Source organism: Panthera uncia, chromosome D4 (genome assembly GCF_023721935.1).
Source record: "Panthera uncia isolate 11264 chromosome D4, Puncia_PCG_1.0, whole genome shotgun sequence".
NCBI classification, from domain to species: Eukaryota; Metazoa; Chordata; class Mammalia; order Carnivora; family Felidae; genus Panthera; species Panthera uncia.
In genome coordinates this window covers 68,749,590-68,771,321 of record NC_064807.1, presented here as the reverse complement: position 1 = coordinate 68,771,321, position 21,732 = coordinate 68,749,590, and the positions used below count along the sequence as shown (strand labels likewise).

Genomic DNA, 21,732 nt, shown 5'->3' with positions numbered 1-21,732 from the left:
ATAATCAAAAGGGTTACCTTGAGTCACTGTAGATTTGACGGAAGCCAAGTGTCAAGATGGGAATAAGATCTGGATAAACCAAGTCAAACGCCAACAATTATATGTTAGGGTAATGCTTTTTAGATAGTCTCCAGTGAAAGAAGTTACCCCTCAGTCCATTATGAACCAATACTTTAAAAAAAAGCGCAAAACTCCACACTTGGATTTGAGGACAATGCCAAATTGCGACAAGAATTTTCAAATGCTTGCTCTCAATGTCTGTACTTATTCTCGGCATGGACTGGTAACGAACAGTCCGTGGACTAGCCCAGATCACATTTTGAGTAGCACTTCTCTGCAGCAGGACGTGCAGATCTCTGATTGCCATCATATCCAAATGGGAAACAAAAACTACTGGTCACGCTGTTGTCCATAATGGTAGCCACATTACCACCAGCCATTTACACAAAGTATACAAAGGGACTGCCCAGGCAATGGGAGGGGACTAAAGACCTGCCTTTACAAAGAGTCACTCAATTTCTCCAAATGTGTCATAGGATAAGAATGAATGAGACCACCCCTGATTCCAAAGAAATGGCACCGTGATGACTAAAAGGAAGACCAATCCAATCGTACAGAAGAGGGACAAAAACATCTATGGTCGATCCGCAACCCTGGGTCATGACTGCCATTGCTAGGAAAGAACCTGGCACTCAGACGGCGTTAGTAGAGCACTTCGTCCAAATCAGATGGGTTCGATTTAACTACAGATGCTAAGGGTCAAGCTACCGACTCCAACACAGTCCACACATGGGCTCACTCTGACACACTGCCCCTCCCTCAGCCAGAGGCAGCCCTTTCAAACAGAAGAGAACAATTCTCTACTAAACCAAACCCGGAACAGAACAATGGGAGAGGAGCCATTGCATCCTCTGGGAAATGGCACACCGTCCAGGCCCAGGGTTCTTCTGACTCCAGTTGCATGTCCCTGGATACAAAAACCCTTGTGTCAGTGCCCCCGACACTAATTCTAGCCACACCCAGAGGAGGCTCCACAAAGAAACACATAAGCTGGAATCAACAGATTCCCACGGCGTCTGTCTCTGGTGCGCACTTCACTTACCTGGAGCGGTTTTGTAGCATGATGTTCGGGAGGGCAGCGATTGGGCGTTCTTTGCCCTGGGGCTCTGGGTATTCTGCAAGACTTGCCTCTGCCTCTTCAGTTCCTCTTCCCTTTCTTGAGCTGCTCGGATCTCTTCTTCGATCATGGACAAAGTCCGCTGCTTCCTTGACCTCAGCTTGAAGGGTCCAACCATCACATCGGACTCTTGAGTGGCCAGGAGCGAGGCTGTGCTCCTCAGCTCAGCTGCCTCTGAGTACTTGCTGAAATAGCTCCCTTCCGGTCTGGTCTCCTCCATGTTTATTGGGCCACTGGGCTGTACGGCTGGCAGTGGCTGGGAGGGCCCCCTTTCCCTGAGTGCCCGGTCTTCAGCAGGCAGAATCTTTGGTAATACCTCCCTCTTCTCTTGAACAGGAGAAGACACCTGAGGTGGCTCAAACATGCTCTGAGGCTTCTCTGAACTGGGAGCCCCAGTGCCAGCTTCCTCTAGAGTTGTTCCAGGTCCCTGCTGTTCTGTCCCACCCTTGCTGGTTTCAGACACAGATCTATCCACTTGCTCGGCTATGGCTTGTTGAATGGCATTCTGCACCAGGAGACCAGCCTGATACTCCAAGGGGTCATCAACCGATGGAGAGTCTCCCAGTGTGGATGAAGGGGAATAGAAACCGTGATCGCTAAAGGACTTGGAGACGCCTTCTCCTCGGCCCTCTGAAGGGTTGTCAGTTTGTGGAGTCTGGGGCAGAGAAAAATCAGCCAGTGAATTCTCCTGGAGGGCATTGGTTGTCTCATTGGAGGCCCCGCTGTCACTGATGTTGTCCATGCTAAAATCGTTGGACAGGGTCTCCAGGACAGTGGTATCCTGGGACCTCACTGACAATTCATCCAAACCAGAGTCAAGCTCCTCTTGTGTCAAAGAGACATTGACTGACCTTGAAAACTGATCCAAGATCCCAGGGTCGTCATCCTTGACCACAGTGAGGACGGCCCGGGCACTGGTAAACTCCCCATCCTCTGCCCACAGTTTGGATAAGGGCCCACGTTTGGAAGGCTCACTGTAGGGCCCTTCCCTCCCCTGAGGAGCTGTGCTGCCCTGGCTTCCCCCCGCAGGCTGACTCTCCAGGGCACAGCTGGCTTTCTGCTGCCCCTTGGCTGCTGATGCACCACTGTCTTCTGGAAGGCCCCCGACGGAAGCTGGTCTCGAGATGGTCAGTGGCTTGTCTGAGTTGATTGACCCCAGAGGCCTATAAAAGGGCTTGATAGAGAAGAGCCTAGGTGTACTCTGGCCCTTGGCCACTGTTTGCCTGGAACTCTCCATGAGCTGGAACTGTTTGCGAGCAGCAGAGAAGTCTATCTGCTCGGTGACGATGTCCTCCTTTACGTTTTCTGCCGCGCTGGCCTGGTCATGTGAGGCCACAGGGGCCGCGCAGAGCTGGGCTGGGGGCGGCTGCTGCTGTTGCATGAGCAGCTGTTCCTGCTGCGCCCTCCTCTCCTTGCGCTCCTTGTACTTTTTGTGCGACTCCAGATGTTCCTCGTCCAGCTGCTCCTCGATGGTTTTTTCCTGGGGAGGATTCCACCATTTTGCCGCGATGCCAGGATTCTTTTTCACGGCCTGGCTCCGGATGAGTTCTCTCCTTTCCTTTTCCAGCTCCAGCATCTCTTCCGAAGGCCTCACTTTTCTGACACAGAATTGCTCCTTCTCATTCTCGTCGTCCTCAAAGAGCTTGGAGGGCTTCTTGTCCTCATGGAAGGCACGCAGCTCAAACTTGGCCTCCTTCTTCAGTGTGGTGAGCGTGAGCTCCCCGTCACGGCCCGAGCACCGCGAGCTGGTGGAGGAGCTGGGGCTCGCGGGTGCCTGGAGGCCGTCCCCCAGCAGATCTTGGGGCTGGTCAGGCGAGTGGCCGTTGGCTTTTCCACCCTCTGCCATGGTGTCAGAGTTGCTTGTGCTGAACTCGATGTGAGGAGGGGCCTGTCTGCCGGCTGCCCTCTCTGTGAGTTCTGGCTGGATGGCTGTGTGGGCAGGTGGGCTTCGACTGCTCGCCACGACGACTGCTCCAGGCTCTGGGGACGACGTGCCGTTGTAAGTTCCGTCCACAGCAGAATCGCAGCAGCTGGCCTCCAGCACCTCGTCTAGATAGCGGATCTCTCTGGCCACATCATTATCCAGAGATTCATGGTGATCAGCGAGGAGGCCATTGTGGGGGGGTGAGTAGAAAGGGGAGGGGTGGTCCATGGAAGGCGGGGTAGAGGTGATTCCAGGAACACTTTTACATTCTGCAACAGAGACTTCAATTTCCATGTTTTTGTGATCTGGGGGAAGGGAGCTGGTTGCAGGCTCCAGGGGGCCGACGCTGCAATTGTCTCTCTCGTTTTTTAGCCGGACATCATCCTCAGAAAGCTGGGGAGGCTTCTGAAATAAAGAGACAACAAAGGTCAGGGTTAGCTATTAAATCTCTTATGGAGGCGAACCCTGAGAAATTAACTGGTAACTCACTGGAAGAAAAACTGAAGCAATGACAAGTTCTTTGGAACAGAGATTTCTCTTCTAATAATTCTTCACATATTCATTTTGCTGTGGTAATTCATTCATAAACCTCTCGATGTTACAGATTCTGCTTTGTTTACTGGGGGTCCAGAGAACGTTCAATAAATGCCAGTCCCATTCTTAAATTTAAAAGTAAATTAAGATTCAGATCATTTGAAGACATTGCTCAAATATCTTCTAAAGTAGAAAAGATTATACAGGAATTGTACCAGAATTTAATAAAATATCTTAATAGCAAACTACTGCAGAAATGTAATAGGACTATTTGTGCGTCCCCAAGTAGAGTAAGATGGTCCTTTGGCATCAGCGATTTTTAATGAAATCCTCTGCCATATGTAATGCAATATTTCTGGAGACAAGAAACTTCCTGGAAAAATTTTCCAAGAGAAAATACTGGAAAACAGTAGATTCCTTCAATTGGTCCTTAACAGCTACAGGGCCCCAGTGCAATGGCTCTTAATCGATCATGTACATTATAAACACCGTAACCAAAGCCACTGACTGTATAGTTCTGTTCTCTGGGACTACATCAAAACAACACTCCTTAGTTAAGGAGTGAGGGCTGCTTTGAAAAGTTCGTAGCCAGCGGCAATTCTCTAGTTCCTAAAATGCACTATATGTGATAGCTCCAATCTTATTGTTAAATAAGAAAAACCACATCTTTTTAATGTTTTGAAATAAATCCTATATTTTCACCAATCCCATGTGATTTCTTTTTTGGCATTAGTAAAATTAATTTTCAAATTCTAGGAGGATTTTTTTTTCATACCCAAGGATTCTGGTTTATCTCAGAAAATTCAGTGGTAAATTGTAAGCTTAATTTGAGTGTCCCTCAAGAATTTCACTGACACCTTGGTCAGGTTTGTCTTCCTCTCTTGAGTCTAGAGTATGCCTCGTATTACATAGTACAATGCAAAACTGCAAGATGGTACCATTTTCATTTGCATCGGTTGTGAACAATTTTAAACTCTTAGAACATAATATTAAAACACCACCTCAGGATGATTCTCAGGAGATTCATTTCAAAACACTTCCAAGGAAGGTTCATAATTATGGATTTGTTCATGAGACTTAAACAGCATGGGAGTTTACCCTACATGCTCTGCACTTCTGTCAGAATGCTGAAAACTCTCATGGTCATCCATGACCTAGAAGGTCATCCATGAGCTGGAAGGTCACCCATGAACAGGTGGTTTCTTTCACTCTTCATTTTTTACATTCTCCTGTAGACTTAAATCAATCAAGTAATATATGTTCCTTCTTTAGGAATAGGTAACAATGATTCTTTTGTCAATACCTTCTGGTCTTGGATGAACTTCCAGTCTAGTTCTGGTCTTTGTCCAAATCTGGTCCTTTAATACCATTAATATTTATAATGCTAATATCTTTATTTTATTTTATTTTTTTATCATTATTAGCTAATGGTTCTTTTATCTTTAGAATGACATCAAGAGTCATGTCAAAGACATTTTTACTGCCTTTTAAAAACATTAACTAGACTTTCTTTTGGCAAGGCAATCGCCAGTAATATCTATGTCGTTAAGAATTACAGAAAAAATATTAAGTTTTATTTATTTATTGAGAGAGAGAAAGAAAGAATGAGTGGGGGAGGGGCAGGGAAAGAGAGTCCCAAGCAGGCTCTGTGCTCTGCACCAAGCCTGACTCGGGGCTTGATCTCATGACCAGGAGATCATGACCTGAGCTGAAATCAAGAGGGGTATGCTTAACCGACTGAGCCACCCAGGCACCTTAAGAATTACAGAAAATTTGAATGCCTGCCACTTACTGGCTGCCATTCAATTTCAAATAAACCTACGTCAAAATTAGCCCACTCCATGGAAAGCTATTACTGGAATAAAGAGACCAACAAAAAGAGACACAAGGCACTGCTACAGTGAGAGACAGATTATCTGTGAGTCTCCCACCCCAGCTTCATTTAGTCAATGATTTACTGCTAACAGTCTTTATGGGAATAAGGAGAGCTTTTCCTGTATCCTTTCTGGCTTCTGGGGGCGGAGGAGGGAAGATAGGAAAATGGTAGGAAGTTGCTGGAACTGAAAAATGGTTGAAAATCACTGCCCTATTGAACATAAAGTATTTTAGAGTAGTTGGCATAAGAGGAAAGAGGGTGGCATAGCATTAAAGGAATTTAAAAGGCAAATAATTCATTCTATAGCTCATTTGGTCATTAATCCATTCATTAAACATGCAGGAAGCTTATTTTGTGGGGTCATAATGAGATTAGCAGTAACAATAAGCTCCAGGAGACACTTTTTTTCTTAACAAAAATTGGACTTCCTAGGAAGCCCTAAGTCTCTTTTGGAGTTTATTTCGTCTTGTCAGGAGGAGTGAAAAACTTGCCTATAGTTCTCTCCTGTTGCTAATCACGGGGATAGAAGGTCCTGAACCCCCTCCACAGCATTGCCCAAGAGCACGCTGTCTCTTTCTCCTGGGTACGTCCATTCAAGCGCCGGACAATGAGCTAGGAGATGCTCTGCCAGCGTTTGCTTCTCTCTCAGAACTTAAAAAGTATACCAACCCTTTTCAAGGCACACTTTCTGAAGTAGCAAGTGTTCCGATTCAAAACTTTCAAAGTCTGAGAACGGCTTGTGACAATACATTTTCGCAATGTCAAAAAGACTACCATTAGCTTTTCGTCAGAAATGATGAGTCTCGTGCCTTGAATATCTTCTATGATGGGTCAAACTAAGATTTTACAAATGCTGATTACTGATTAAAAGTCAGAGTTTGGAGTCCCAATGTACTGAGACATGATTCCGTTCCAATACACTTGTGTAAAAAATCTAGGCACTGGAGGGTGTAAACAGGAAAGCGGCTCTCTCTCCTTCCCCGTTACAAGGGGGCTCCTCCCGCTTCTTTCCATAAATTCAGAACATTTTTCTTGACACTCTGTTCCATGTACTTCAGAGAGTAGCAGCTCTACACCCTAATCAAGGTAGAAGTAATTAAAGAGATAACCCTGACTTACTGATTCACAACCATGCCTCAGAGATCCTGAGTTTTTGGAAAGTTAGGCAACAGTTATAACAAAGGAGCAAATTCCTGAGTTCTATTCTCAACTGGAGGAATTTACCTTCATGCAAGATGGCCTGATACAATCAAAGCCACCTGTAAACTACACCAGGTAAACAGAAGTGGCAGGAATCTGGGCTTGGTGTCATTAAATGATGTCTTGCTCAAACCAACAAATGCTCATTGCTCCCTTCGAAGATTAAAAAGACTGGACTTTTCCCTATGCTTCAGATAAGGTGAACCTGATTCCGGATTCAGATAAAGTACACACTCATCAAGGGGACTAGGAAGTCCTTCTGAAATCAACTGTGCCTCAGTGCAAAACAGAACAAAAACAAAAACAAAACCGAGCAAACTGGATTTTCAAAGGGTGCTAAGGGGCACCCTCTTTGGACTGCCCCTGCGAACCCTCCAGGTGGAGGCCTGGTAGAGCAGGACACATAATACCTGCCAGCCTACTGGCTTCCCCAAATAGCTAATAGCTGGTCAGGACGTCTACTATTTACTTTAGAAGATGTGGGCAGAGACAATATAATACAGCTGTATGTGTGTGTTTGAAATTAGTTTAAATTACATTCAGAAGCAGAGAGCCAACCTAACTGGGAATATACACTCTAGGAGTGGTCAACCAGGACCTAATCAGAAATTCCAAGCTCCATAGATGGCTTCCTTCCTGGGTAGTTTGGCTCTCTTTAACTCCCACGGCCCCCTGAGGCATTGCCAACTGGTATCATTAAGGTGAGAAATGGGTTTTCATCAGTGAAATTAGTGGCTTGTCAATTAGCATGATAAAAACTGGAAATCTGGTGAAGTTGGTAGTGTTCAAATTTGTGGATTAGAGATGTTCTCTGTCCTTTCCCGAAATAGATTTCCAGACAGAGTGAGCAGGGCAGGGGAAGGGGGCTCGTACACCCTTAGGGATGGTGCTTTGAGCCTAAAAGCTAAATGGCTCTTTCTCTGTCTTTAGGTTCAGAGGACTTTAATGGTTTATTAACCCCTATAGGGTAAGGGAATCCTGCCTTGTAAAACCTGTCTTCATGCAAGGTGGGGCTGGAGCATCTAGAATCTTCAGGAGCTGGGATTTCTTTGAGGTTACAGACAGTAGGTTTTATGCCTACTTTTACAAAGGGTTGCTTAATAAACGTCTGTATGGGTGCCAGAACTCAGTGCAAGACGTGCTTTTATTATAACCCGGTAGCCAGGTTGTGTCTCAAGCTGCCGCTATTTACCAAAACGTGTTTAATAGTTATGCAAAACAAATTAGTATGGGTTAGTTTACAATATGGGTGGTGCCCGGGATCGCCTATGAAAGTTCTGCCAGACCCTATGCAAGACAATCATGGGACTCTCCTTGGCAGACTGTAACTCCTTTGTAAGCAGGACTTGTAACAAGATCTCTCAAATCTGTTTCGGGAATTAGAGTAGATAATGTGTTTAAAAGTACTATGTATACCGCGAAGTGTTTAATGCAAATGTTCCTTATTATTAAGCAATTTTACACGGAAGTGTAAATGACCATTATTAAATTCTCTCTGGGAGCTGGTTGACTTTTTGTGGGGAGGAGCAGGGCGTGATGGGGAAGTTTTCATTTTGAGAAGAAATCCACATGAGGCAATTACAGGGGAAAGGCCGAGGCAAGGCTAGAAGTCAGACCTAAGGCATCTCTAACCTCCCTAATCTTTTCCAGTCACATCGGAAGCAGAGGAGGGGTCACACATTGGCCTGAACAGAACCTGGACCATTGCCAATACACTACTAGCTGCACAGATGTACAAGTGAATGAGGCAGCACAATGAGCCTGTTTGGTGGGCACACTGTGAGTGTCACATCTCCATTTTTTTTTAAAGTTTATTTATTTGGAGAGACAGAGAGAATGGGGGAGGAGCAGAGAGAGAGAGGGAGAGACAGAATCCCAAGCAGGCTTCAGCATGAAGCCCAGTGCGAAGTTCGAACCCACAAACTGTGAGATCGTGACCTGAGCTGAGATCAGGAGTCGGATGCCCAACCGACTGAGCCACCCAGGTGCCCCGTCACATCTCCATTTTACTGCGGACACACTCTGTTCATAGTACACAAACATACACGATCTGGGCTGATACTTGCAACGAGGCCCTTTTGTATGCAAAACTTTAGTTTTAAAACTTTAGAATATGAGGTTTAGAGAAATTGAAAGATTTTTCCCAAGATCACCTGGCTAGGAAGTGGCAAAGACAGGATTTGAAGGCCAGTTCTTCCAAATTCTCTCCTAATACTTCAAAAAGTGTTCTCAGTGACAGCAGGCTTCCAAAATGATTAGGGCTATGTTAAGAAGGGTGGATAGATTTAAAGAGTATTCACTTGGCTTTCTGGTTGACCGTTTGCACACCTGTATCTCTAGAAGTGATGGGAGACACGCAATTTGGCTTCAGAAGTCAGAGACCCCTCCCCACCATTTATTCAGAAAGGAACTGAGACAGACTTCCTGGAGACTTAGTTTCAGCTTCCTTTCTTTTGCTCTCCCTGTAGGCCCCCTAGTTAGAAATGAGGGTGCTGACTTCCTGCACGGTCTGGGAATTTTACCTTTCCAGCTGGCCTCTGAGGAGAGTCCTCTGCTTCCTCCACGACAACCCAGGGGCAAAATATTAATATCCCACATCCCAGACATTGCAATAGACACCATGCATAAAGGCTGTGACTCCTTCCCAACACCACAGTCAACAGCACAGGCGAGATTCTAGAAGACTGTGTAATTTGCCCAGAAAACACATCAGGGTCCTGACAGCTGCCCAGCTGGGGTGATGGACGCCAGTGTGCTCTCTCTTCCTTGCATCTGCTGCTGGGCTTATCATGAGCTGAAAGAACTTGAAGGAGGTACATTTTCCTTAGCAGATATGGCTGGGACCAGGGGGTTACCAAAAAGGTGTCCTTTGCTACAAGGACAAGCAGGAAGCTGTAACTTCTACTCAAATGTATTCACAGCTTCCCCACCCACCTCCCCACCACCCTCAGGCTGTTACCTCTAGACACAGCCCGTTACCAGCTGTGACCTCCCAGGCTCCTAGCCTAAATGCCTGGTGTGACCCAAATCACTCAAACATCAGCCGCAGGCTGCACAACCAGCTTCCTACTCTGAATAACCCAGATTACTTCCTACTAAGGCCATGCTATTTAAATTAGAAAGACTTTTCCCCAGGTAATAGGTGACCTGATCCTTTAATCCAGTTATTTTTAAGTTCCACCAAAAATACAAACTCATTCTTGGCCAGGGAACAGAGGCGTGGCTATAAAATAAAACTTCCGCATAGCTGTGAAACCAGAGAGCATCTCCGTTTTCCCTTCTTACCCTTTCTCTTTTTTTCTTAAGTTGAGTTTTGAGTACACAGGGTGCAATTGCTCTCACAGCAGAGAACTGGTTCTGTGGTCCATGTGGTGGAACCATCTAAAATGCTTCTTACAGGACTCAACTTCCTGGCTGTTATTTCTATCACAAAGATAAATGGAAGGAAGGGATGCAACCCGGCTCATGGAGGCTGCAAAGATGTCCACATTACTCTCCTGAACTTTATCAGAGTTGGAGGGACCAGACTGGAGCTAAGGTCTGGAGATCTGGGGCAGAGGGACTCCCTAAGCTGAGGGAACTTCAGGAGTGTGGGAGGGGAGCCCAGAGGCTGAAGAGGTCAAAGTGCATTCCTATGAGGATAAGCATGCCCTGGGAATCTGCTGAGTGGTAAGCTTTGGGCAGGTCCCTGGTGGGGTGGGGTCCCCTGAGCTCTGGGGTGGTCCCTACTCTGCAGCAAGGAGCATACAGCCTTGGAGGCAGAGATTTCCAAGGAAATCTCCAAAAAGAGAAAAAAGTACGAGGCAAAGGAAGTGCTAAGTCAGAAGAAAATCCCAGCCCTGTACAACAGCACACACCGGGCTGGCTAGAAAGAGTTTATGAAGAAAACTGGGAGTGCCCAAATTCCTCAGCGGCTGGCCTGCAGCTCCTCAGACCCTCCCTGTTGAAGATGGCAAGCTGGGGGCAGGCCGGAGAAAGTGCCGGAGGGCCTCTGAGTAGTCCCTTTCCACCCAGCCTTGTGAGGGAGCAGAGAATGGGAATGTCTGAGAATGCCTTGCTTCCTTCCTTGGTTTGGCTTCAGGCTTCGGCGAGGAAGAGGAGGGGAGAGGTGATAGCCTGGGCCATATTCCAGTCCAAAGGCCTTTCCTCTTCTGCCCCCTCGCAGCGCTTCTTCCGGCCTAGAGGACCAGGGGCCTGGGTTGACGGTGGGAAGCCAGAAGCCTCATCACTCCCTGAGAAGGATCCCTTCCTGGTTGATGGAAACATGCCAGACTTAAAGACCCTGAGCACTCCTGGGCAGTTGCAGGCTAAAGTCAGACCAGGCGGACTCAGGGTTAAATGCTCTGACCCCTGATCCAGGGAGCTAACACTAACAATGGCTCTTGGACCTCCTGCCGTGAAGCATTACAGCTAAATATGACTGGGACAGTTCTAAAAAGATGTTCCTGCTCTTACAGGCCCAGCCTTTCTTGCTGAGAGCTTCTATGGCATCACCATCCGGCTATCTCTCTGCCTTAGAGTACAGATACAGCCTTAGAGTATAGATACGGGCTTGCAGATGGGATGAAAATACTTCTAGAACCTTCCTTCACTGGAAACAAACTATGTCTTGGCTCACACTTCTGTTGAAGGAAAGTGGTCAATTTATAACGTCATGGAGTCTCCCCGAGACCACAGCCTGCCCTATTAATAGTATCCCCTTAACCCAGCTCCAAAGTCACCCGCTCAGATGTCAGGCTGCACATCTGGAATATGTCAAGGTGTCGTTTGATTAACACATTTACAGCTTGGGCTTTCCGTGAAAGCAACTGAAGATGGGGGTGGGGAGCCAGGGGGGTTGGAGGGAGGAAGGAAGCTGTTTCCTTTTCTATAGCAAGTGGTGAAAGGTTTGTTTCTTTCAGCTGCCTGGAGATCCACTCCCCACAGGAGTGACTGGGAACGGCTGGGAGGCTTTAGGGTTGCCCCAACTGAGGAAAGATGCTTCGTTTCTGCTCCAAGAAGGTCAAGCTTCACTTCCTCCTCAATGCAACAAACTCCGAGCTCTGTCAAGGAGTCCTCAGATGCTCTTCTCCCCAGAGGCCCTTTTCTCCATGAGACGATTTTACAGGGCAGTCCCCACCTCCAGAATAAACCAACATCAAGGCCTCAGAGGGAACTCTGGCTCCTGCAGCCAGAAATTTCTAGGGTAACTAATTCTGCCGAAAGCAAAAGCAAGTCCGGCTTTAGTTCTTTATAACTCAGCTGTGTCCCTCTTGGTTTTAAAATAGTTCAGGATCTTGGGTTCTTGCCTGGCCAACCACTAATGGCAGAGAGCAAAAGCTGAGCACCACTGTGGACCCAGCACAAATCCACTATGTTGAGGCAGAGAGCCAAGAGAAAAGAGGAAACGGTGCCAGAAGCCTCTGAGCTTAACCCTTTGTCCACAGATGACACTGTGCACACGAACGGAGCTGATGAGGTTCTCTTCCCACTCCCTGGGCTCCTACAGGACACAGGCACACACATTCCCCAGAAAGCCCCGAGTCACTCCGTGAACGTGGCGGGTCCCACAGCTCGGCCTCGTTACAGACCAAATAAATACAAGGCGTTAACTAGAAAACCAGTTACCAGAGTCACTGGGTCGCTTGCTTCTACTCCGGACAAGGACAGACACACAGGTTCTCTTTCGCAGACACCCTCACGCACCATCGTCCCGGCCTCGTGTGCCACATGTGTGCATCTTTGCACACACTGGACGCCTGGTGCCGCGCTTCCTCTCTGCCATTTAACTTGCAAGCTGGGGGGGTTGATGAGATTTCCAAGAGAAGCAAGTCGCCAGTTGGAGCTCAGCTGCCCACTCTGCCTCTAGAGGGAAAGGACTCCGCAGCACAGCCCTACAGTCCCGACTCTGAGTCCCCCTCCACCAGGACGGGCCCCGGGAAGGAACCCGTTCCTTCCAGATTAGAAAAGAAAAGGACAGTAAGATAGGTCAGCAGACTCGGCTTACCCTGCCCACAGTGCGTGTCTCAAACGTCCCCAGTCGGAACTGCCTCTTTTTCCAGACGGATTCCTGCGCACTGGCTCAAGCAGGACAAATTCCTTCCGAGCCTCCTGACTGAAGCCTGTGATGTCACAGCCGCCCCTCCCTCTGCTCCCTAAAAGGCCATTCACACAAAGAAGGGCTTTAACCTCCTTCAGAGAACCTTGGCCCCTCCCTAGAGGCCGAGCCTGGAGGGCAGGCACCGGCCAGAGGCAACCCCAGCCTTCTCCCCAGGTGCTCAGAGGGCCCCAGGAGGTCCACCCTGTCCATCGGAACCAGTTACCACTGTCTTCTTAGAAAGTCAGAGACCGGCCTCGGGCAAGCAAGGAATTAATATCCTGGCGATGCTGAGGTAGCAAAAAATCTGAAAGATCCCGAAGATCCAGTAAAATTATATATACTATAAATACAATACATATATAATATTATATATAATATACATAACACTGTAAATAGATTTAGAGTAGATATATGTGCCTGTGTGTCTGTAAAGTAACAAACGCTCACTGTAGAAAATTTGGAAAATACAAATTATTCATCTTCCTTCCACTCAGAGGAAAACAGTTAATATTTTATTGCGTCCCAGTTAGTCTTCTTTTTAGAAATATGTATTTAATATAGTGGAGACCAGACACTACATGCAATTTTGTGGCCAACACTTTTTAACTTCAGAAGTTTATCTCACAAGTACTTTTTATGTCCTTCAATGGTCTTTGGAAGATAGATTTTAAAGGGTTACACGGTCTCTCATGCTGAAGTAGGACAGAGGAATTTGAAGTCTGGGATGAGTGTTGTTACTTCAAGATGTGTCGGGGTAAGTGGCTCCGTTTTCTCAGAGGTAACCAGTATCTTCTGCCACCAAACAAGGACAGCCAAAAAACCAGATCCCTACTTACCTCGGGTGGACACAAGTGTCACCAACACCCCCCTGCTCTGTACCACAGAATCAGACTCCCAGCATTACACACTAAAGCTAATGAGTGATGATGTAAGTCCCCCTGCCCAGGTATTCAGACTGGCCCCCAACACTGCCCCCAGGTTCTATCCACCTGGTCCCCAGACTTAGGTTGACCTAGAAGAACAATTGGCTTAACTCAGGGGCTGGCTGAGAAAGTCAGTCAGAATGCAGGTCCTTGCACGGCTGTGAAGGATTCATTTTGGAGAAGACAGAGAGAATGGATATTTACAGGGAGAGGACAGCAAACGCCAAGCATGGTCCTGCACAGCCAGCAAGTTCAGGAGCAGTTTGGGAGCCGTTTCTCCTGGTAAATCAGGCGGGCAGCCCCGAGTTGGTGGCCGGACTCCCCAGTGGTCTGCGGGTTGGCCAGCGAAGCAGACCTCCCTGGACCTTCTCGAGAATATAAGTCAAGGAAAGAATAATACGAGTGGATGGAGCTCAGGCAGAGTCTTTTGGAAGAAAAGCTAAACGTATACTATACAACGATTTACAACATCTAAACAACACCTATAATATGCAGAAACTTATTTAGAAATATCCAGGAGTTTCTCAAGGGCTAACTCGGTGATACCAAGTCATCAGGGAATAGTGTGGAAACTCTGAATTTGTGTACCGTTTGGAATAATTGGAATGTTCTTTGGTACAGTCAGAGGTATTTCAAGACGCTACTTGACAGTCTAAAGTAAAAACGAGGTGGGGAAATTACACACCAAGGGTGGCATTGCTCTGCCAGAGAGTGACAAAGCAGACGAGGGCCTTCCACGAAGACACGTTTTCAAGCCATGAGGCAAGAGTGGTACCTAGGACCTTCGACATCATCACATCTGCCCCCTCTGCTTCCATGAGGAGGTTTATAAAAAATAGTTGTTTTAAATCTTCCCTGTTCACAAAAGAGAGAATGATATGTGCTCTTAAAGTACTATGATCTAGGGGTACCTGGCTGGCTCTGTCAGTGGAGCATGTGACTCTTGAGCTTGAGGTTGTGAGTTTGAGCCCCACCTTGGGTGTAGAGATTATTAAAAACAAATAAATAAATGAACTTTAAAAAATAAAATAAAATAAAGAAGAAAAAATAATAATAAAGTACTATTATCTAATTTGTAGGCATGTTTCTCTCTCTCTCTCTCTCTTTTTTTTTTTAAGATTTTGAGTAATCTCTATACCCAATACAGGGCTTGAACTTACAACCCTGAGATCAAGAGTCACATGCTCTACCAACTGGGCCAGCTAGGTGCCCCATAAATAGCAGGCATGCTTCTGACTGGAGTCTGAGATGCTATGTTTCACTACACACACACACACACACACACACACACACACACACTCACTGTTATGGGATGGAACCCAACTTCCTAGGTATAAGTCCTAACACACAGTACCTCAAAATGTGACCTTCTTTGGAGACAGGGTCTTACAGAAGTAGTCAAGTCACATGATCATTAGGGTGGGCCCTAATCTACTAGTACCCTTATAAAAAGAGACTTAGACAGAGACATACCTAGAAGAGAGACCACGTGAAGATACAAGAGACAAGGCAGCCACCCATAAGCCAAGGAGAGGGGCTTGGGAAACCCTTCCCTACCGTCCTCAAAAGGAACCACGCTGCCACCTTTCGCACTTCCCGTGTCCAGGACTATGAGACAGTAAATTCCTGTTGCTTAAGCCATATAGTTTGTGGTATTTTGTGATGGCAGCTCCAGGAAGTGAATACACATGCACACATTCAGTCACACACACGCACACATGCATGCACACGCATGCACTCACACTTGTGCACACGCATATGTACACTTACGCACACACACACCCCTCCTTCTGGTTGCAAAAATCGGATGGAGTTTAGGAAGACTCTGTGGCAAAGCCACAGTTGGGTGCTCCAGAAAAGCGCTTTATACTCCGAGGCAGAGGGAAAAATTCTCAGTCTCTGAGGGTGTCTGGCACTGGGGGGAACGAAGCCATTTTGAAACTTGGTCCTGGTTGGCTGGGGAACAGAGTGCAGTTTGTGAGGGCCCAGGGCCTGGTGTCTGCAGGAGATCGACGCTGCTACGCCATCATTCAGCAAATATCTGTTGCACCCCTACTGGGTGCCAGTCATATCTTCTCTGTTTATTCCTCCACCAACGGCAAGGTGAGGCTTCTCATCCAGTCCAAAGAGGGGCACGCCCCAGCCCATGCAGCCAAGCCCTCCCTAGGGTCACACAGCTGGTCAAGAACAGAGCTCCGGCTGGAATTCACGAATCCCACCCGGAGAGCAGAGCTCTGCCCTGGGAGGCACAGTGGGCAGTTCAGGGGGGAACCTGGGAAGTGTGACAGCAAACGGGAGGCAGAAACCGGTGGTCTTTGAAACCATGCACCTGCTGCTACGTGACTTTTGCAAGGCCGGGTTTCTTTTCTGGGTCTCAGTTTTCTGGGCTGAGAAATGAGACACCCAAGCCAGGCGAACCCTCAAAATTCACTTCCTTTCTGCTCCTAATCCTTGCGGTTCTGTGATGTCGGCGTGAACCCTGGGCAAAGGTGAGGCGCTGGGCTGTTCTGAGTCTGGTAACCGTGAGGGCAGAGCCGAGAGGAAGCAAGCCAGCAAATGGGAGCAGCAGCAGCAGCAGCCTCAGGCTTTGAAACTGCTTGATACGTGTGCCAAGAGAGATTTCAAGGATTCCCAGCTGGAACTCGGCTGCCTCAGACGTTCCCCTTGTCAGAACTATAACTCTTTCGCCCAAGGAGTTTATTCTGCTAAGTGTGGCCAGCCCATGTATATACCTTCGTGTGACAGAATGTTCCAAAGCAGATCTGCTGAGATCGGGAGGAACTAGATGGAAGTAGGCATTGTGGAGAGAGGCTGGCTTCAAAAATGGTGAGACCCAGCCTGCTGCATGGAATTACAAACCAGGGAGGAGGGGAGAGGTCGGGGCTGGGAAAGCTCCCTCCACATGCTTCCCAGAACAGAGGGGAGCTGGGGGTTTGCAGCTTTTCAAACTGCTCCAAGGTCCAACGCAAGGCACACACCAAAGGAAGCCAGTGTCTCAGCACCTCTAAATGTCCCTTCTAAGTGGTCATGGCTGCCTTCTCCCCTACCGTTCAGGTAGGTCCACCCCAAGTCCCACCTCCACATGACTCCACACAGCAGCAAGGAGGCCAGTATTTAAAGCAATTTACACTTAGATGTGAACGTGACGGGAATATTCATAATTAAAAATAGCCTGTTTACCCAAAGGGATCTCTAACTGGGGTAAAGTGTGGGAAACTAAGACTCGCCCAGTCCTTAATTTATTGAGGGAAAATTGATGAGAAGGGAACAGCATAGCAACTTTGCTTAGAAAGACTTTAGGCAATTCAGTCAGCTGTACCTCCCTGGTGCTCAGGGCACTAAAAGCCACAAAGCAGGGAGCTGGCGAGAATCCACACGTGGATGTATGGACTACCAAGCTATGTCATGTGCCATGATCTTATTTATTCCCACAAAAAAACATTATTCTACAGAGAGAGAAATAGTTCAACAACTTCCAAGCCCTTACCCTTCACATTATACCCTGCAATCACTCAGTGTACCCTCTGACTGCCTCCAGCACTGCTCAAAAGGTTGGCTTTAGGAGGGAGGAAAATCCAGAATCCTTACGGTCCGTGTTACGCTTCCTTCCAGAACCAGAATCTGGCTTTCTTCCAGAATGTGAAGATGAGTAACGACCCTCTAAGGGAAAGGGGCTGAAAAAACCTAGCAGACCAGTGCAGTGCCACAATGCCTGACATTCACTACATTTCTGCCCTGAGTCTTTAGGAACCCCCTCCACCAAGGAACCTAGACTCGCAGGGTCCCTCTGCTTCCTGTCTCAGACACTATTACTCTTATCTTCTGCAGGAATGTTGGTGACATCATAGCGTATCGTGGAGGGCAAAGCTTTAGAAGAAATGCACTGCCATCTTGTAACAATAAAAACCTTCAGGTAATCCAGCAATTGTATTATTAGGTATTTACCAAAAGACTTAAAAAAAATACAGATTGAAAGGGGTACATGCACCCCAATGTTAATAGCAGCAACAACAGCCCAACTATGGAGAGAGCCCAGATGTCCATCGACAGATGGATGAATGGATAAAGAAGATGTGGTATGTATGTATGTTACACATTTGAACTGTAAATACATTTAGACTTAGGGACGCCTGGGTGGCTCAGTTGGTTAACTGTCCGACTTCAGCTCAGGTCATGATCTCACGGTTCATGGGCTTGAGCCCCATGTTGGGCTCTGTGCTGACGGCTCGGAGCCTGGAGCCTGCTTTGCATCCTGTGTCTCCCTCTCTCTCTGCCCCTCCCCCCCCCTCAAAAAATAAATAAACATTAAAAAATTTTTAAATACATTTAGACTTAAAATAGACCAAGGCTTGGCTACTTGTTAGGTATTGCAGTGCCTCTTAATCTCCATTTTCTCTCTGCACAATGAATACTAAAGCCTTCACTCAGTCATGATGACGAATGTGCATCCAAACGTAGCCTGCCCTCAAGGAAGCTGTGCTTTCTTGCTGTGGTAACATTATACTTTTAGCAGCAGGCTCTCACTATTGCAACTTGGGGCAATATAATCTTCCTTTTTCATCAAAGATAAGTAATTGACTCCACTGTCATGTATGGATATTTTCCTTCCACGAGCTTCCTCTTCCCAGAAAAGTTGTGAACCACGATGTGAGTAACCAATTCCTCTTGGGAAGCCAAATGTCATAGAATTTCATAAACTATGTCACAGTCAACATATGTCATAGGAAAACACCTGTGAAAAATTTCCAAAGGCCTGAGCAGTCAAGGAGAGAACAAAAATTGGAGGCTGACTTTATGTATTATTCTAAACAACAGTCTTTTTTTTTTTCTCCGTTCAACTTAAATGTGCAGATGAGTCCGTCTAGTAAACCTTCCCATCCACCTACAAGACAGACAGACAGGTAGACACACACACACACACACACACACACACACACACACAGTGACTTTAAATCAATTTGTTGTTCTAGTAAAGTACTGTAAAGCTTTGAGTAAGGTTTTAAAAATAGTATTTGGAAAAAAATACCGTGGGTTTGCCAAACCTAGTATGCTGTAAGCAAAACCACCTCGTCTGTTATTAACGTATGAAGTAAATGCTGAGCACTTTACAGACGGATGGTAACTGCACTGGGGCAATCCTGAACCCTTGGCCGTGGACCCAAGTGGCAATTCTGCCTTGGGATCCCTTCCCATCTGTGCCCCCAGTTCCCAGCCCTCAGGCAGCAAGGAGTCGAGTTCCAGAGTAGACTCACCCACCAAGCTCTTCCCCACTCAAAGGCAGGAGGCATTGCAGAGTATGCCTTCATCTCCCCAAGCCTACGCTTACAATTCTGGAGACAGAAGGAAAACACAACAATCAAGAGGTACTTTTAAAATGGAATAACTGGTGAGCTGCAAGAAAACTCAACAAAAGGATCCACCAGTTACCAACAGGAAAAAGGTTTGGTCCTACTGAATCAGCTACCAATGGATTGCAAGGGAACTGCTGGAAGGTTCTGGAAGGTTTAGACCCCCCCCCCCCCAACAGAACAGGTGGGTCACTATGTGTCACTATGAACTGCCACTCACTTTTCTTAGGTTTCTTCAGAAGCACAAAGCCATATGTGAAGGCAGACTGTGTAGTAAATAGACCTCTGCTCCAACTAACTCCAGTGCTCTCTGGCAGGAAGACAGAACTCCAGGAAAGTCCAGATGGTCAATCTCAGAATCCTGATCTGCCAGGACTAAGTGGCAATTCTGGATCAGGATAGGTGCTGGGGACACTGGTCTGCTGAAGAAGAGGAAGGTGCAAAGGGCAGCCAAGGGGCAAGGAAGGCTTCAGCCAGGCCCGTCCAAATTTTCTGACTCCCACCTCATGCAGCAAAACGATACCCTTGACTACACAGGATTCTGAGCCTGGTACCAGAATTGCATTTGTGATTGAAACCAAGGGAAGCTTGCCCCTAACATTGAGGACCTAGCCCTGGTTCCGTCATGTGTTTTAACCAGGGGTGAGCACATTCCCCTTGTGCCCCCAGCACTGTGCTCTCCCAATCCTGCACTGGGCCAGCCCTGCTGGACCACACTCTGGGAAAAGTTTGGGCAGCTGAGCTCTGGAGGCAGCTGAGGGCCAGTCACCTGCTTCCGTCCACTGCCTTTGTGGCTCTGAATGCCAGGAAGGAACCTCTGCAGGAGAAGGAAAGCGTGGAAATTCTCCATACCCCTAGGGGAGGCATGATAAGCATAAATGAGCAGTAAGATGGGGTGCAAGAGAGCTGTGGGAGAGCACTTGGCTTCACACTAAGAAACGTGCTCTTGCCCTTTGCTCAATGTCAATGGAACCCGACAACTACCTCATGTCTCACTTATGAGGAATCTCTCTGCCCAGCCATGGAATCCCAGGAGCAGAGCGCCCATGGTTGAGAGCCAACAAGTTATGCTGATTATGGAAACAGGATAAAGTCTGAGAACCAGCAACAAGAAAGCGGGACGCCATTTGCTTGCACAGACTCTGCTTCATCCTGTTCACCCCCTAGAGGCCCCCTTTGATCTGGTAGCTGACTGTTGCTAAACATTTTGCTGCCATGATTTCTGGACCCTTTTTTTATTCTCTATTTATTTATGTGCGGTCAGGTGATTCAACGGGAAGAACATGAATATTAGGGAAAAGAAGGTCAGGGTTTGAATCATCTGGTGTCACAAACGGATTGCATGATGCTTATACAAAGAATGTGCTCCTCTCTGAAGCTAGGGTTCCTCATCTGTTAAATGGGTATAATTCCTGTAGTGGGCTGAATCGTGTCCCCTCCAAAATCCAAGTCTATTTGGGACCTCAGAATGTGACCTTATTTGGAAATAGGGTCTTTGCAGATGTAGTTAGTGAAGATGCTGTCATAGGGGAGTAGAGTGGGCCCTCAACCCAATGACTGGCGTCCTTAGAAGAAGAAAAAACACACAAAGGATAAACCAAGAAGAAAAACCCCATCTGAAGACAGGGGTGGAAACTGGAGTGATTCATCCAGAAGCCAAGGAGTGCCGAGGATTGCTGTCAACCACCAGAAGCTAGGAGAGAGGGATGAAACACATTCTCCCTCATAGCTTCCAAAGAGAAATAACCCTCCTATCTCTCATTTCAGACTTCCAGCCTCCTGAACTGTGAGAGAATACGTATCTATTGTTTTAATCCACTAATTTTGTGGTAATCTGTTACAGCAGCAACAAGAAACCAACACATCCACCTTCTAAGGCTCTTATGAAGATTACAAAAGAGACAGCATGTGAAAGCAGCTGGCCTCATGACAGGGACTAGGTAAGCCATCAACACAAGGCAGTTTACGCTGGCTTTCTATGTTGGCGGCAGGCCAACAAAAGAATTTTTCAGGCCTTGTCAGAGGTGAGTGGCCCCAGGGCATCTGAACTTTTTAAAATTTGTGGACCAAACAGGAAGAGCAAAGGGATACCTGTGGTGTAAGGGCATAACTCAGGCAGTAATGGTGCAGGCTCACCAACTGCCTATCTGGAACGGAAGGGTGCGTGGGTACGATGGTCCACAGAAGCCAGCTTGCAAGGACTGAAGCTTCAGTCTTGGAGCCGGCAATGGGTATGCACCTTGTGAAACTAGAGAAGGAACACAGGGGCCCACAGATCTTGAAGGTATTGGTTGAGTTGATGAGCAAGTGGTCATAAACTTATAATGAGCATTATGACATGCAAGCCATTGCCTTTAAATGATTTTAATGCACAGTGCCGTTTATTCCTCAAAACCAGCCTGTGAGGCCAGGACTCTTGACCTCTCTAATCACACAGCCAAGGGAACAGATCCAGAGTTTTAAGTGACTTGCCTCAAGACACTGAGCAGTAAATAGTGAAGCTGGGATTGGCCTGAGGCTGCCTGTCTCTCGGGGCAGTTAACTGTAACCTTGCCTCCTGTAGATTAGGCATTAAAAATTGGAACAACCTAGACTAGAGGCTTATCAAACAAGGAAGATTAGCTCTGAGTTTGTCTACCACAGACACCAAACTGATACTAGAACTCTTCTT

At 47.1% G+C, this 21,732-nt stretch overlaps 1 protein-coding gene across 8 annotated transcripts in view; it reads right to left on the bottom strand.

Moving 5' to 3' along the window:
- Positions 1 to 21,732, bottom strand: part of PALM2AKAP2 (PALM2 and AKAP2 fusion) — a 443,327-nt gene that overhangs the window by 31,723 nt on the left and 389,872 nt on the right. For all 8 annotated transcript variants that reach the window (XM_049635971.1, XM_049635954.1, XM_049635979.1 and 5 more), the window contains one exon: positions 1,103 to 3,506. In XM_049635971.1, the coding sequence (XP_049491928.1) occupies positions 1,103 to 3,506 (2,404 nt within the window). The remainder of the gene's footprint in view (positions 1 to 1,102; positions 3,507 to 21,732) is intronic.